Source organism: Triticum aestivum, chromosome 6D, assembly GCF_018294505.1.
Source record: "Triticum aestivum cultivar Chinese Spring chromosome 6D, IWGSC CS RefSeq v2.1, whole genome shotgun sequence".
Classification (NCBI taxonomy): domain Eukaryota; kingdom Viridiplantae; phylum Streptophyta; class Magnoliopsida; order Poales; family Poaceae; genus Triticum; species Triticum aestivum.
The window spans coordinates 8885697-8901065 of NC_057811.1; the positions used below are offsets into that span (position 1 = coordinate 8885697).

A 15369-nucleotide genomic window follows, 5' to 3' on the forward strand; every position below is an offset into this window, starting at 1 on the left:
TTATCATAAAAATACCAAAAATATTATCTTATCATATCTATCAGATCTCACTCTCGTAAGTGACCGTGTAGGGATTGACAACCCCTTATCGCGTTGGTTGCAAGGATTTATTTGTTTGTGTAGGTGCGAGGGACTCGCGCGTAGCCTCCTACTGGATTGATACCTTGGTTCTCAAAAACTGAGGGAAATACTTATGCTACTTTGCTGCATCACCCTTTCCTCTTCAAGGGAAAACCAACGCAGTGCTCAAGAGGTAGCAAGAAGGATTTCTGGCGCCGTTGCCGGGGAGGTCTACGCAAAAGTCAACATACCAAGTACCCATCACAAACCCTTATCTCCCGCATTACATTATTTGCCATTTACCTCTTGTTTTCCTCTCCCCCACTTCACCCTTGCCGTTTTATTCGCCCTCTCTTTTTCGTTCGTCTCTTTTTCGCTTGCTTCTTGTTAGCTCGTGTGTTGGATTGCTAGCTTGTCACGATGGCTCTACCTAGATTTCGTGATCTTCACCTTAAAAGATTAGAAGAGATCGAAAGCAACGTCAGGAGTTTTATGGTTTTGCAATTTGAGCATAATAATTTTTCAGAAACGAGCTTAAGGAACAAAAAAGCTTTATGAGTTATATGAATAAAGAGCTCGATGATATGTCTAAAGAATTTGATGGTTTGAGATCCCAAATTGCTCGTCTTGAGAAGTTGATAGCTGAAATTTCGGATAAGCAAGCTACCTTAGTTAATAAGATGGCCGCTAAACCGGAGAACTTTGAAAATAAAGATGAAGATCTAAAAGTTATTGATGTGTCCCCTATTAAATCTTTGTTTTGCAATATGAATCTTGATAATGATGGGACTGAATATGATCCACCTTTACCTAGAAGGCGTTCCAAAAGTTCGGAGTTTTTAGATCTTGATGCTAAAATTGATAAAAGTGGGATTGAAGAGATCAAAACCCTAGATATTAATAAACCCACTATTTTGGATTTCAAGGAATTTAATTATGATAATTTCTCTTTGATAGATTGTATTTCCTTGTTGCAATCCGTGCTAAATTCTCCTCATGCTTATAGTCAAAATAAAGCTTTTACTAAACATATCGTTGATGCTTTGATGCAATCTTATGAAGAAAAACTTGAGTTGGAAGTCTCTATCCCTAGAAAAATTTATGATGAGTGGGAACCTACTATTAAAATTAAGATTAAAGATCATGAATTCTATGCTTTGTGTGATTTGGGTGCTAGTGTTTCCACGATTCCAAAAACTTTGTGCGATTTGCTAGGTTTCCGTGATTTTGATGATTGCTCTTTAAACTTGCACCTTGCGGATTCCATTATTAAGAAACCTATGGGAAGAATTAATGATGTTCTTATTGTTTGCAAATAGGAACTATGTGCCCGTAGATTTTATCGTTCTTGATATAGATTGCAATCCTTCATGTCCTATTATTCTTGGTAGACCTTTCCTTAGAACGATTGGTGCAATTATTGATATGAAGGAAATTTCCATTAAAGGAAGGCATGGAACACTTCCCTAGGAAGAAAATAAAATTACCATATGAATCTATCATGAGAGCCACTTATGGATTGCCTACCAAAGATGGCAATACCTAGATCTATCCTTGCTTTTATGCCTAGCTAGGGGCGTTAAACGATAGCGCTTGTTGGGAGGCAACCCAATTTTATTTTTAGTTTTTTGATTTTTGCTTCTGTTTAGGAATAAATATTTGTTCTAGCCTCTGGTTAGATGTGTTTTTATGTTTTAATTAGTGTTTGTGCCAAGTTAAACCTATAGGATCTTCTTGGATGATAGTTATTTGATCTTGCAGAAAATTCCAGAAACTTTCTGTTCACGCAAATAATTTTTAAAAATCACCAGAACGTGATAAAATATTGATTCCAATTGCTGCTGATCAATAAACAAATTTTCTAGGTCGTCCTATTTTGGCTGATTTTTTGGAGTTCCAGAAGTTTGCGTTAGTTACAGATTACTACAGACTGTTCTGTTTTTGACAGATTCTGTTTTTCGTGTGTTGTTTGCTTATTTTGATGAATCTATGGCTAGTAAAAGAGTTTATAAACCATAGATAAGTTGGAATACAGTAGGTTCAACACCAATATGAATAAATAATGAGTTCATTACAGTACCTTGAAGTGGCCTTTTGTTTTCTTTCACTAACGGAGCTCACGAGATTTTCTGCTAAGTTTTGTGTTGTGAAGTTTTCAAGTTTTGGGTAAAAGTTTTGATGGATTATGGAACAAGGAGTGGCAAGAGCCTAAGCTTGGGGATGCCCATGGCACCCCCAAGATAATCTAAGGACACCGTAAAGCCAAAGCTTGGGGATGCCCCGGAAGGCATCCCCTCTTTCGTCTACTTCCATCGGTAACTTTACTTGGAGCTATATTTTTATTCACCACATGATATGTGTTTTGCTTGGAGCGTCTTGTATGATTTGAGTCTTTGTTTGTTATTTTACCACAATCATCCTTACTGTACACACCTTTTGAGAGAGACACACATGATTCGGAAATTATTAGAATACTCTATGTGCTTCACTTATATCTTTTGAGCTATATAGTTTTGCTCTACTGCTTCACTTATATCTTTTAGAGCACGGTGGTGGATTTGTTTTATAGAAACTATTGATCTCTCATGCTTCACTTATATTATTTTGAGAGTCTTAAAATAACATGGCAATTTGCTTTAATATCATGAGAAATTTGATGCTTGATAATTGTTTTTTTGAGATATAAAGGTGGTAATATCATAGTTGTGCTAGTTGAGTAATTGTGGAATTGAAAAATACATGTGTTGGAGTTTGTGATTCCCGTAGCATGCACGTATGGTGAACCGTTATGTAACGAAGTCGGAGCATGAAGTATTTGTTGATTGTCTTCCTTTGTGTGGCGGCCGGGATCGCGCGATGGTTAACTCCTACCAACCCTTCCCCTAGGAGCATGCGTAGTAGTACTTTGCTTCAAGGGCTAATAAATTTTTGCAATAAGTATATGAGTTATTTATGACTAATGTGATTCCACGGATTATACGCACACTTACCTTTCCGCAATTTTCTAGCCTCTTCGGTACCGCGCATTGCCCTTTCTCACCTTGAGAGTTGGTGCAAACTTCGCCGGTAGTACTTTGCTTCGAGGGCTAATAAATTTTTTCAATAAGTATATGAGTTCTTTATGACAAATGTGAGTCCATGGATGATACGCACACTTACCTTTCCGCAATTTTCTAGACTCTTTGGTACCGCGCATTGCCTTTTCTCACCTTGAGAGTTGGTGCAAACTTCGCCGGTGCATCCAAACCCCGTGATATGATACGCTCTATCACACATAAACCTCCTTATATCTTCCTCAAAACAGCCACCATACCTACCTATCATGGCATTTCCATAGCCATTCCGAGATATATTGCCATGCAACTTTCCACCGTTTCATTTATCATGGCATACTCCATCATTGTCATATTGCTTTGCATGATCATGTAGTTGACATTGTATTTGTGGCAAAGCCACCATTCATAATTCTTTCATACATGTCGCTCTTGATTCATTGCATATCCCGGTACACCGCCAGAGGCATCCATATAGAGTCATATTTTGTTCTAAGTATTGAGTTGTAATTCATGAATTGTAAGTAAATAAAAGTGTGATGATCATCATTATTAGAGCATTGTCCCAAGTGAGGAAAGGATGATGGAGATTATGATTCCCCTACAAGTCGGGATGAGACTCCGGACTAAAAAAAAGAGGCCATAAAAAGAAAGAGAGAAAAGGCCCAAATAAAAAAATGAGAGAAAAAGAGAGAAGGGGCAATGTTACTATCCTTTTACCACACTTGTGCTTCAAAGTAGCACCGTGATCTTCATAATAGAGAGTCTCTCATTTTGTCACTTTCATATACTAGTGGGAAATTTCATTATAGAACTTGGCTTGTATATTCCAATGATGGGCTTCCTCAAATGCCCGAGGTCTTCGTGAGCAAGCAAGTTGGATGCACACCCACTTAGTTTCTTTTTGAGCTTTCATACACTTATAGCTCTAGTGCATCTATTTCATGGCAATCCCTACTCCTCGCATTAACATCAATTGATGGGCATCTCCATAGCCCATTGATTAGCCTCGTCGATGTGAGACTTTCTCATTTTTTGTCTTCCCACATAACCCCTACCATTATACCTTATTCCACCATAGTGCTATATCCATGGCTTGCGCTCATGTATTGCATAAGAGTTGAAAAGGCTGAAGCGCGTTAAAAGTATGAACCAATTGCTTGGCTAAAACCAGGGTCGTACATGATATGAATATTTTGTGTGGGGAAGATGGAGCATAGCCACACTATATGATTTTGTAGGGATAACTTGCTTTGGCTATGTTATTTTGATAAGACATAATTGCTTAGTTAGTATACTTGAAATATTATTGTTTTTATGTCAACATTAAACTTTTATCTTGAATCATATCAAATCTGAACATTCATGCCACAATAAGAAGAATTACATTGAAATTATGCCAAGTAGCATTCCACATCAAAAATTCTGTTTTTATCATTTACCTACTCGAGGACAAGCATGAATTAAGCTTGGGGATGCTTGATACGTCTCCAACGTATCTATAATTTTTGATTGCTCCATGCTATATTATCTTCTATTTTGGACATTATTGGGCTTTATTATTCACTTTTATATTATTTTTGGGACTAACCTATTAACCGGAGGCCCAGCCCAGAATTGCTGTTTTTTTGCCTATTTCAGAGTTTCACAGAAAAATAATATCAAACGGAGTCCAAACGAAATGAAACCTTCGGGAACGTGATTTTCGGAACGAACATGATCCAGAGGACTTGGACCCTACATCAAGAAATCAAGCAGGAAGCCACGAGGTAGGGGGACGCGTCTACCCCCCCCCCCAGGCGCGCCCTCCACCCTCGTGTGCCCCACGTTGCTCCACCGACGTACTCCTTCCTCCTATATATACCTACGTACCCCCAAACGATCAGATACGGAGCCAAAAACCTAATTCCACCGCCGCAACCTTTTGTACCCACAAGATCCCATCTTGGGGCCTGTTCCGGAGCTCCGTCGGAGGGGGCATCAATCACGGAGGGCTTCTACATCAACACCATAGCCTCTCCGATGAAGTGTGAGTAGTTTACCTCAGACCTTCGGGTCCATAGTTATTAGCTAGATGGCTTCTTCTCTCTTCTTGGATCTCAATACAATTTTCTCCCCCTCTCTCGTGGAGATCTATTCAATGTAATCTTCTTTTGCGGTGTGTTTGTTGAGACCGATGAATTGTGGGTTTATGATCAAGTTTATCTATGAACAATATTTGAATCTTCTCTGAATTCTTTTATGTATGATTGGTTATCTTTGCAAGTCTCTTCGAATTATCAGTTTGGTTTGGCCTACTAGATTGATCTTTCTTGCAATGGGAGAAGTGCTTAGCTTTGGGTTCAATCTTGCGGTGTCATTTCCCAGTGACAGTAGGCAGCAAGGCACTTATTGTATTGTTGCCATCGAGGATAACAAGATGGGGTTTTTATCATATTGCATGAATTTATCCCTCTACATCATGTCATCTTGCTTAAAGCGTTACTCTGTTCTTATGAACTTAATACTCTAGATGCATGCTGGATAGCGGTCGATGTGTGGAGTAATAGTAGTAGATGCAGGCAGGAGTCGGTCTACTTGTCTTGGATGTGATGCCTATATACATGATCATACCTAGATATTCTCATAACTATGCTCAATTCTGTCAATTGCTCAACAGTAATTTGTTCACCCACCGTAAAATACTTATGCTCTTGAGAGAAGCCACTAGTGAAACCTATGGCCCCCGGGTCTATTTTCCATCATATTAATCTTCCAACACTTAGTTATTCCCGTTGCTTTTATTTTACTTTGCATCTTTATCATAAAAATACCAAAAATATTATCTTATCATATCTATCAGATCTCACTCTCGTAAGTGACCATGTAGGGATTGACAACCCCCTATCGCGTTGGTTGCGAAGATTTATTTGTTTGTGTAGGTGCGAGGGACTCGCGCGTAGCCTCCTACTGGATTGATACCTTGGTTCTCAAAAACTAAGGGAAATACTTACGCTACTTTGCTGCATCACCCTTTCCTCTTCAAGGGAAAACCAACGCAGTGCTCAAGAGGTAGCAGGAAGCGATGATGAGCCCAGATTCCGCGAAATGGCTTGAAGCCGCGAAATCTGAGATGGGATCCATGTATGAGAACAAAGTTTGGACTTTGGTTGACTTGCCCGATGATTGTCAAGCCATAGAGAATAAATGGATCTTCAAGAAGAAGACTGACGCTGAAGGTAATGTTACTGTCTACAAAGCTCGACTTGTTGCGAAAGGTTTTCGACAAGTTCAAGGAGTTGACTACGATGAGACCTTCTCACCGTAGCGATGCTTAAGTCCGTCCGAATCATGTTAGCAATTGCTGCATTTTATGATTATGATATTTGGAAAATGGATGTAAAAACTGCATTCCTGAATGGATTTCTGGAAGAAGAGTTGTATATGATGCAACTCGAAGGTCTTATCGATCCAAAGGATGCTAACAAAGTGTGCAAGCTCCAGCGATCCATTTATGGACTGGTGCAAGTATCTCGGAGTTGGAATAAACGTTTTGATAGTGTGATCAAAGCATATGGTTTTATACAGACTTTTGGAGAAGCCTGTATTTACAAGAAAGTGAGTGGGAGCTATGTGGCATTTCTAATATTATATGTGGATGACATATTGTTGATTGGAAATGATATAAAATTTCTGGATAGCATAAAAGGATATGCTGAACTCCCAAAATTTTTGTACATTCGAAAAAGGAATTGATTCCGTAAAAGATGGGATCGACCAGTAAATAGAAATTACTGATATTTCATCCTTGTGAGATTGTCAATTTTGTACCAAACTTGAACAAGAGTTTTTCAATGAAAGACCTCGGTGAAGCTGCTTATATATTGGGCATCAAGATCTATAGAGATAGATCAAGACGCTTAATTGGACTTTCACAAAGTACATACCTTGATAAAGTTTTGAAGAAGTTCAAAATGGATTAAGCAAAGAAAGGGTTCTTGCCTGTGTTACAAGGTGTGAAGTTGAGTCAGACTTAATGCCCGACCACAATAGAAGATAGAGAGAAAATGAAAGTCATTACCTATACTTCAGCCATAGGTTCTATCATGTATGCAATGCTGTGTACCAGACCTGATGTGTGCCTTGCTATCAGTTTAGCAGGGGGTACCAAAGTAATCCAGGAGTGGATCACTGGACAGTGGTCAAGAACATCCTGAAATACCTGAAAAGGACTAAGGATATGTTTCTCGTTTATGGAGGTGACAAAGAGCTCGTCATAAATGGTTACGTCGATGCAAGCTTTAACACTGATCCGGATGACTCTAAGTCACAAACCGGATACATATTTATATTGAACGGTGGAGCTGTCAGTTGGTGTAGTTCTGAGCAAAGCGTCATGGCGGGATCTATGTGTGAAGCGGAGTACATAGCTACTTCGGAAGCAGCAAATGAAGGAGTCTAGATGAAGGAGTTCATATCCGATCTAGGTGTCATACCTAGTGCATCGGGTCCAATGAAAATCTTTTGTGACAATACTGGTGCAATAGCCTTGGCAAAGGAATCCAGATTTCACAAGAGAACCAAGCACATCAAGAGACGCTTCAATTCCATCCGCGATCAAGTCAAGGAGGGAGACATAGAGATTTGCAAGATACATACAGATCCGAATGTTGCAGACCCGTTGACTAAGCCTCTCTCACGAGCAAAACATGATCAGCACCAAGACTCCATGGGTGTTAGAATCATTACTGTGTAATCTAGATTATTGACTCTAGTGCAAGTGGGAGACTGGAGAAAATATGCCCTAGAGGCAATAATAATGTTGTTATTTATATTTCCTTATATCATGATAAATGTTTATTATTCATGCTAGAATTGTATTAACCGGAAACTTAGTACATGTGTGAATACATAGACAAACAGAGTGTCACTAGTATGCCTCTACTTGACTAGCTCGTTAATCAAAGATGGTTAAGTTTACTAACCATAGACATAAGTTGTCATTTGATTAACGGGATCACATCATTAGAGAATGATGTGATTGACAAGACCCATCCGTTAGCTTAGCACGATGATCGTTTAGTTTGTTGCTATTGCTTTCTTCATGACTTATACATGTTCCTATGACTATGAGATTATGCAACCCCCAAATACCGGAGGAACACTTAGTGTGATATCAAACGTCACAACGTAACTGGGTGATTATAAAGATGCTCTACAGGTGTCTCCGATGGTGTTTGTTGAGTTGGCATAGATCGAGATTAGGATTTGTCACTCCGATTGTCGGAGAGGAATTTCTAGGCCCTCTTGGTAATGCACATCACTATAAGCCTTCAAAGCAATGTGACTAATGAGTTAGTTAGGGGATGATGCATTACGGAACGAGTAAAGAGACTTGCCGGTAACGAGATTGAACTAGGTATTGAGATACCGACGATCGAACCTCGGGCAAGTAACACACCGATGACAAAGGGAACAACGTATATTGTTATGTGGTTTGGCCGATAAAGATCTTCGTAGAATATGTGGGAGCCAATATGAACATCCAGGTTCCGCTATCCAAGGGCAGCTTTCTTGCCTCCAAGACCAAATAGTGGTTCCCAAAGTGTAAGGAAGCCAATCCAGAAAATCAAGGGCTACTTGACTGCTTCTGGTGCAGCATGGGATTGATGTTGTCATCCAAACAATGCTTTATGACGTTATGATCCAAACAATGTTTTCTGCATTTGTGGTACTATTGTGGTGATCACCTTATGTGATGGTACCATCTATTTTGTGATGATCAACTAATGTTATATATGCTACTTATGTGATGATCGACTAATGTTCTCCTTCTTATGTGATGATCAACTAATGCATACATAACCATATTGTGATGCCTCAATGTCGAGAGAATCCTAAAATGACATATATAACCCTATTAGATGCCTCGATGTCGAGAGAACCCTAAAATGGCAAACATAACCCTATTTAATGCCTCTATGTATAGAGAACCCTAAAATGGCAAACATAACCCTATTTGATGCCTCTATGTCGAGAGAACCCTAAAGTGGCATAAATAACCCTATTTGATGCCTCTATGTCGAGAGAACCCTAAAGTGGCATAAATAACCCTATTTGATGCCTGGATGTCGAGACAACCCTAAAGTGGCATACATTACCCTATTTGATTCCTCGATGTCGAGAGAACCCTAAAATGGCAAACATAACCCTATTTGATGCCTCTATGTCGAGACAACCCTAAAGTGGCATACATCACCCTATTTGATGCCTCGATGTCGAGACAACCCTAAAATGGACAGAGAGAGTAACTTGGCCTTATTTTATGCATTACTTGCCAATCACAACTTGGCCATATTAAAGCATCACTTAGCAATTCATCTATTCTAAACAACACATTTCATATCACATCACACTTAAGGGCTCATTCATTAATTGTAAACATCATACTTAATTGTAAACATCACACTAAGCAACTATAAATACCATGACATTCAGCATAACTTCAAATCCATACATACACATAGAAGTACATTAGTACATTACATATCCATAGTTCAGAGGATTAAAACTAGTATCATTACAGCAAATGCCAAACCGCACCCTGCAAAAGGCCAACAAATGCCAAATTACTGCCCACTCTTCTCTTCCACGGCCATATGCTCATCCATTTATGATGGCCTTGAACCCCTCCAGCTTCGCATTGCCCTGTTCTACTGACTTCTGGGGCTCATCAATGTGGATCTGCAAATTCTTCCTCTCTTCTGCTAGCTTCAGCTTCATGTTCCTAATGACACTGGCTTGAGCAGCTGCTAGGTTCTTAACCATGTCATACTTCTCCTGCACCTTGTTGCTTTCAGCATCTTTCCTTTCTATCTCTGTCCTCTGCTCCCGGGCATCCAAAAGTTTATGGACATCTTCAATCAACTTCTCATAGTTGGCATGCAGTTTCTTATTCTCTTGTATTAGGTTATGAACAACAAATGAATTCATCAGGTTGTCCTCACTCCTGTTTCTCTTACTCTCTTCATACATATGACATAACTTGGCCAATGCATTCTCAAGGGTATTGGGCCAAGCTGGATCAATCCATTGAACTAGTCCATAGTTTTTACCTTCCTGAAAAAATCATAATTAACATAAACAAGTACACTAGAGTGCTTACAAGCTATATTTTTTAAATTTCTTACAAGCTAGATTATTTAAATAATGTCTTCAAATTCACAGCTTGCAACAGTAAGCAATGTTGTCCTAAAGTAAACAATGTTGACCTGCTCTAAAGTAAACAATGTTGTCCCGCTCTAAAGAAAACAAGAGCATCCTCTGTCCTGCTCACATGCCGGACTAAACAAAATGCATCCTCTGTCCTGCACCATGAACCCATGCATCCTCTGTCTTAAATTATTAATAGCATGCTACACTAAACAACGAGCTAACTTAACAATGTTGCCACATCCCGGGGAAAATACTAGATCCACACCTTCTCTGCACAACAAAGAAACCTCCTGCCAGTGTGGATTCCTTCGAAAGCAACACACCTATCTGCAGCCTTCCCATGTCCATGGCACAAAACAAGCAACTCCGTTTCAGGCCCCTCAAAATCGGAGTCTTCAGTGGTAGCAGGGATCTGTAATGCATAGGAATACAAGAGATTTGATGCACAGCTTCAGAACAACCTCCTTCAAGAAATCCCCAAATCACAAACCCTAATCCTAACCCTAACCCTGACTCTAAGGGCTTACCTTAATGGTGCCGTCGTCGAAAGCTGAGCTGACGTACTCCACACCGTTCTCGCTGTTGTCGGACCCATCACTCCACGACACCATGGCGAGGCGGCAGCTGCGTGTGCAGCGAGTAAGAACAGAGAGACACGGATGAGAGCGAGTGAGGAGTAGAGAGACGAGTGGATAAGATGTGGCTGGACCGGTCTTTTGACCGGGTCCATCAAACGGCGCCGTCTCACGCCGTCTAACGGCGGTCGGGACGACCGACAGTGCCACATACGCAAAAGTAGGGACCCACCTGTCATAAACTCACTTAACCGAGCCCAATCCGCCGATCAGTGTTTTTTGCAAAAACATTACTAAAGACATGGTGTTTTCTGCAACGATTGTGTATTGTAGTGATTTTCGAAAACCGAACCCTCAAACTGGTGTTTTTCTGCAATTTACTCATACGAGAACCATGAAGGTGCCGAGTGGTGGATCACATTCTTCTACCGAATTCAGAGCTTCCTTTTCATTGTACATATGTCTCATGCCAACAGCGATTAAGTGTCACAACTATGTCATTTTCATTGTTGGCTACCTGTGACTGATGTGTCATCGAGGGGGGTGATGATGATAATGTTGTGGTGGTGTCGATGCTAACTGGAAGTTATTACAATAACTATAGTTTGCTAGCCATGCACAGATTAATTAAAATAACGAAAACAATGCTTAAACGAGACCCTCATTGTTGTAGCTATATGCACACACTCCGTGAAAATTGCCCCTGTAGCATCCCACCATTTTACAATACAACAGTACTTTTTTTTGACAGCAATACAACTGTACTTTTTTTGTAGAAGATAAGAACCTTTTTTGACCTGTAGACTTTTTTATTAAAAAAAGATAAGAATTCCTTTTGTTATTTATGAGATAAAACATGTTCTGGTGGCCGTTGGATGTTATTTGGATGGCAGGGATTGGATGATTACTTAGTGGCTCAGCCTAAGTTAATTAGAGAAAATCCCCCACCACACACCACACCATCGCAGGAGACACACGCCGCATCCCACATCCAACGCCACCGCCGCCGCCGCCCCGCCCCGCCGTCGCGGGCGTCATGCTCCACCTACGGCACCGCGTCCTCTCTCGTCTCCTCTCCGCCGCTCCCCATCCTTCCACCTCCATACTCCTCCCTTTCCAGCGCTTCCTCTCCGCCGCCGCATCCGCCATTTCGCCGAACCCTAGCTTCGCCGTCGAGGAGTACCTCGTCTCCACCTGCGGCCTCACCCGTGCCCAGGCACTCAAGGCCTCCGCCAAGCTCTCCCACCTCAAGTGCCCCACCAACCCCGACGCCGTGCTCGCCTTCCTCGCCGGCCTCGGCCTCTCCGGCGCTGATGTCGCGGCCGTCGTCGCCAAGGACCCGCGGTTCCTCTGCGCCGGCGTGGAGAGAACCCTGACCCCAATCGTCGCCGGGCTCACCGGCGTCGGCCTGTCACAAGCTGAGATTGCGCGCCTCGTCTCGCTCGCCCCCGCCCAATTCCGCCTCAGATCCGTCGTCTCCAAGCTAGAGTACTACCTTCCACTCTTCGGCCCCATCGACAACTTGCTCCGGCCGCTCAAACATGTCCTCGGCTCTGACCTCGAGAGGGTGGTCAAGCCAAATGTCAAGCTCCTAGCAGAGTGCGGGCTAAGTGCTTGTGAAATTGCCAAGCTGTTCATCGGTGCGCCGAGGATGTTTACCGCCAAACCAGGGCGCGTCCTGGCGATGGTTGCGTGCGCCGAAGGTATAGGTGTGCCCCGTGGCTCTGGAATGTTCAGGCAAGCGCTGCACGCCGTCTCATACATCAGCGAGGACAAGATCGCTGCCAAAGTGGACTACTTGAAGAAGACGTTTAGGTGGTTGGATGCCGAGGTTGGCATTGCTGTGTCCAAGGGGCCGTTTATACTGGCGAGGTCAAAGGACTTGCTGAAGCGCAGGTCTGAGTTCCTTATCTCTGAGGTGGGGTTGGAGCCGGCGTACATTGCTCGCCACCCATCATTGCTCAGTTATAGCTTGGAGGGCCGGCTCAGGCCCTGGTACTATGTTATGAAGTTTCTTACTGAAAACAGATTGCTCAAGCGTCACACGTGCTACTATACATTTGTCAAGGCCACCGAGATGGAATTCTTGGACAAGTTCATATGCCCTTACAAGCAAGCTGCACCACACCTTGCCGAAGACTATGCAGCTGCTTGCAAAGGGGAAGTGCCAACTAGATTCAGATTTACATGAACCAAGAATGGGCTATGAATTTGGTAAACTCTGTACGGTGCAACAAAGTTTTGATTGTGTGGTAAGCTGGTAATTCCTATTTCGGTGTACTTTGACTAACTGGATGTTGGTCTTCCACTCTGTTAGATGCTGGGATGGTCATTGCTAACGGTTGGTTAAACTGATGATTTGAATCCTGAATCTTAGATATCTTAGTGTATCATTTGGTAGAGAAGTAATCATGGTCTGTTGGCTTGTTATGAACTTGTTCATCCTGAAGCCATGTTATTTAACACAGATATTGAAACTAAGAAAGTGTGACAACAGGCCATTATGCAATGCATTAAAATTTCTATGCTGGCTTACATTCTTATCGCCTGCCAGGCTGAAATCTCACTTCTGTGGTGTAAAGGTTCATAAGGCAATTAAATATCTAAAATCCTTACTGCAACACAATGATTTTGCTTGGCGCAGTAAGTTTGCAACCTTTGTTTCAGTGCGCTCGCCTAACAAGATGCTGACCTCTGGTATAGTATGAGTGTGACATGCTAGTTTGGTCATTGCTAACGATTAATGAAGCTAGTAATTAGATTCATGAGTAGTGGTATGTCCATGTCATCATAAAATTTCCTTTGAATGACAATTCTAGACAATATTTTTTGTGAGAAACTATTTTGGACTTGCTGATAATCACAGTATGTTGATCAATCTGTGGAGGCAGTTTTGGCCCAGTTTGTTGGTTTCTTGTTCTAATTGTAGCAAATGGTTAGAATTTTTACCTCTTTACTGTAGTATCCAATCTGCCTAGATTGATCTCAAGTATTACTTACAGGCAATGCTTTATGTAAACCAGAGCTAGGCATTAACAGATGTGATACTGGACGTTATTCAGAATTTTACTGTCCTGAGAACTGATCACTGAACATATTTTGAACAAGTTTTCGATACATTGTTTTTCTTCCATGGTTGTTGGCCTCTGAACTCCTGTTCTCATTTAGTCGTGAATGTGCTTCTTAACTCGACACTTTCTGATGATAATTTGTTTGCTTATGAGATGACAGCAAAATCATATCATACTGCTTGAATTCTGCAAAATCCCTTCTCTGTATATTGTTGTTGCCTCGTTGGTTGATCCACTATAGTGCTTGAGAGCTTTGGGTAGTGTTCCATTGATTCAATAAGTAATCATGCAGCTGAGCTATTAGGAATCAACAGTAAGTTGTGGACAATCATTTACATTTCCTATCGCAGGCTACTTGTTTGTCTTGCAAAACCGTCCTCCCTTGCTATATTAGCATTCTCATTATGTGTGTGATTTTTGGAATCTGTGGCCATGCACCTGGACATCCTCATGAGTCATGACAAGTAAACATCCCTTTTACTAGGTGCTCAATTTCTTTTGTATAATTCTAAGTATATATTGAATTTCTTTTGCCCTTATAACGTGGAGAGATTTTCATTTGCTCCAGAACCAAATCACTGATAAGAATATATTTTTGTTGGGGCTAATATTCATGTATGTCATGAAAAAAATGATTCAGAGCGTAAGTATACAATGACAATACTGCATCTGAGCTGTCATAATGTTAGAGCATAAGATCAATTATTGACTCTTTACCAATATTGATTTTGGATATCACTGGATGCCAGCATAGTGTATACGAATTAGTTGCTAATTCTATCTTAAGTGAATTAATGTCTTCTGTACAGTTGCACCTACACTGTCTCTGATTTATTTCGTAGCAATGACTTATATAGTTAACTACCTTTTTTTATTTGACCTTGTATTGGCATACCAAATTGCGCTGGGTAAGAGCAGACTTGTAACTGATGCTCCGTGAAAATAAATATACATCTTCTGTGATACAGTTAAGATGTTTTTCCTGATATCTGACCGGACCTTTGTCGAAGCCAGTGTAGCGCGCTTGATCGAGTTCTAGGTAGTGTGCCATGATACTAACTTGCTCCATATGGTCATTGTCGACCTGTGCTTTGACTGGTGCGCTAGCTCCATAGAAGAATTCAGCGCATTTACAGGTCTGCAAGGTTGACAAAAATCCTTGTTTTCTTTTTCTCATTCCTTCAGACAACTTCGGGTACAGCAACTCGAGCATCCATCTTCTTTTGTTTTTTCTGAACTGGTTGGTTGTGAGCTTTATCTGTGAAGGGTTCATGAGTTTTCTTTGCCTTGAATAATAGAGTGTATATGATAGCTGTTGGAGTTAGCTTTGTTGTTCTGGACGATTTGGAAAACGAGAAATTCAGCTGTTTTCATATTAACTTGGTTTTTACGAGAAATGATAGAGAGTTGGTGGCA

General features: G+C 41.1%; 1 protein-coding gene across 1 annotated transcript; it reads left to right on the forward strand.

The window, feature by feature from the left end:
- The first annotated feature begins 11813 nt into the window (after positions 1-11813).
- On the forward strand, positions 11814-13312 carry LOC123143000 (uncharacterized). Its single transcript, XM_044561738.1, has one exon. It carries the CDS (start codon positions 11919-11921, stop codon positions 13071-13073), a length of 1155 nt encoding a protein of 384 aa, XP_044417673.1. The 5' UTR covers positions 11814-11918; the 3' UTR covers positions 13074-13312.
- The last annotated feature ends 2057 nt before the right edge of the window (positions 13313-15369 follow it).